Genomic DNA, 2,041 nt, shown 5'->3' with positions numbered 1-2,041 from the left:
TATTGCTGGTACTCAGCCCCTTCTTCTGTGCATAGGAAATTGCTTGGATTAAATTCCCCTGTTTTCCGTCGGTCAAGTTGGTTTTCTAAATAAACTTCACTTCACCTGTGACCTGTGGGTTTGTTCTGAACCATTAACAGGTCACCAGTATTTGGATGCGGTTCTGCACATGCTCCTGTGCGTGTGCGGTTCTGTTTACTTCTGTGCAACTGAACTTTCCAGAACTGGACTTTCAAGCCTTTCAGTTCCAAATGAATTAACCTATAGTTTCTGTTCATGAAAGTGGAACAAGTTGGTGAACTTTAACAGAGCATGATCAATAAAATAGTATTCTTTGTACTTGCGCTGGCTCCATGGTGGCTGATTTGCCCCAGAGAAATTTACTGAAAGGTCTCATACCTGTCACGCTAAACAAATAGGATGTTTTTGTTCTTGGACAGAGGAAGAAGAACTTATTCCTTCTGAGGAGTTTGTGAACTCCAGCATAAGTCCTTTTCGTAGCAGTTTGGTACTACTGTACTTCTAAATTTGTGAGTAGTATGCCAGGGAGATTATACGATTAAGGTGCCACTGTAGAGCTCAAGAGTCTGGTTACCCCAACATTTTCAGCAGTACATGAAGAGTGCAGTGCTGAAATTGAACAGCACCTGAAGAGGCGGCTTTGCTTACAGACTGGTATGACTGGTGTTGCTGTGGACTGTCCAGTGCAAGGATGTGGGAAAGAATACGTAGGAAATGTGAAGTCTTGAAGGTGGGTGGATGTCATACGGACTAAAAATCTTATTTCCTGTGCTCTAGGGAACAAGTGCAGAGCAGGACAATCGCTTCAGCAACAAGCAGAAGAAGCTGTTGAAGCAGTTGAAATTTGCAGAATGCTTAGAAAAGAAGGTGAGTTGATCGGGATGAGGTAGGAAGTAAGACACGGGAATTGAAGACAATTTTCAGTGGGGTAATTGAGTATCAGGTGGTACATACAGGAATGTGAGGAATGTCTTCCCTTAAACCGTACTGGAGGATATTTGGGAAGTTTTTTTTATGCATGATCTAGCTTTAGTACTTGGTGAGCTGGATCAAGACTCCTGCTGTATTGTTCAGTGGATTTCGTTATTTACTGGAAACTGAATTGGATGAAGGGAGTGAACAATACATTGGTGTAGTTTTGCTGGTTTTTGGGTTTTTTTTCTGTCTTGTCTAGCTAGTAGTTCCTAGTTTACTAGAAATTTACCATGTTTTGACTTTTTTGACTATCTCTAGGTTCTCAGCTACTCTAGGTTTTAGCTACTCAGGAGAGATAGGGAAGCCTATGTTAGACCCCCCCAAAAAAAAATAAAAAAGGCGAGGAATCCAAACTGGTGCTTTAATGAAAATGTTATTGTTCAGCAGAGGTTAGAAACTGGTTTAAAACAAAACTAGCCTGGGATAATGTATGTAGCAGCATACAATTCAGTCTTTACAGTGAAAGAATTCAAGGTGCTGTGAGCTTGTATATCTAGTGAAGGGGCTTGTTCTGAAAATGTTTTGTTTCTCCTGGCTCTTTTAATATAGGTGGACATGAGCAAAGTAAATCTGGAAGTAATCAAACCATGGATAACAAAACGAGTAACAGAAATCCTTGGATTTGAAGATGATGTAGTAATTGAATTTATATTCAACCAGTTGGAAGTGAAGGTAACAGTTTTGTTGTGGATATTGTTTCTAAATGTATAACATAATTATTATGAATTCTATTGAATCTGTGAATTTCTCAAGTACAATTAGGAGGGGTTTTGTTACTATGTATATTTTTGAAAGAAATTCACTTTGTAAACAGCTGTAAGGCTGGAAGTTTAGTGAAGGTGCATAGTTTGCAAACTGCTCAGGTGAAAAATCAAACTTACTGTTTTAATTTTGCTGTTACATGTTAAGTTACTTTGACAGCAATTTTCTAATGATGATGTGATTTATGATTTAAAAGGCCTGAACCAAAATGGAAGTTATTCCTTGCGTCTGAAGTATAGCACCATCACCTTATTAGGTCACAGCAGAGTGAGTGTCCAATGTC

At 39.0% G+C, this 2,041-nt stretch overlaps 1 protein-coding gene across 1 annotated transcript in view; it reads left to right on the top strand.

Annotated features, from left to right (window-relative positions):
* Window positions 1–798: 798 nt before the first annotated feature.
* Window positions 799–2,041, top strand: part of LOC104467013 (serine/arginine repetitive matrix protein 1-like) — a gene marked incomplete at its 5' end in the record, with an annotated part of 14,040 nt that continues 12,797 nt past the window's right edge. Inside the window, 2 exon segments of the mRNA XM_010080618.1 lie at window positions 799–888; window positions 1,546–1,668. Coding sequence (XP_010078920.1) covers window positions 799–888; window positions 1,546–1,668 — 213 coding nt within the window.

The sequence above is a fragment of the Pterocles gutturalis genome, unplaced genomic scaffold, assembly GCF_000699245.1.
Source record: "Pterocles gutturalis isolate BGI_N339 unplaced genomic scaffold, ASM69924v1 scaffold26954, whole genome shotgun sequence".
Classification (NCBI taxonomy): Eukaryota; Metazoa; Chordata; class Aves; order Pterocliformes; family Pteroclidae; genus Pterocles; species Pterocles gutturalis.
The sequence above is the reverse complement of the archived record's forward strand: the minus strand, read 5'-3'. Positions and strand labels throughout refer to the sequence as shown.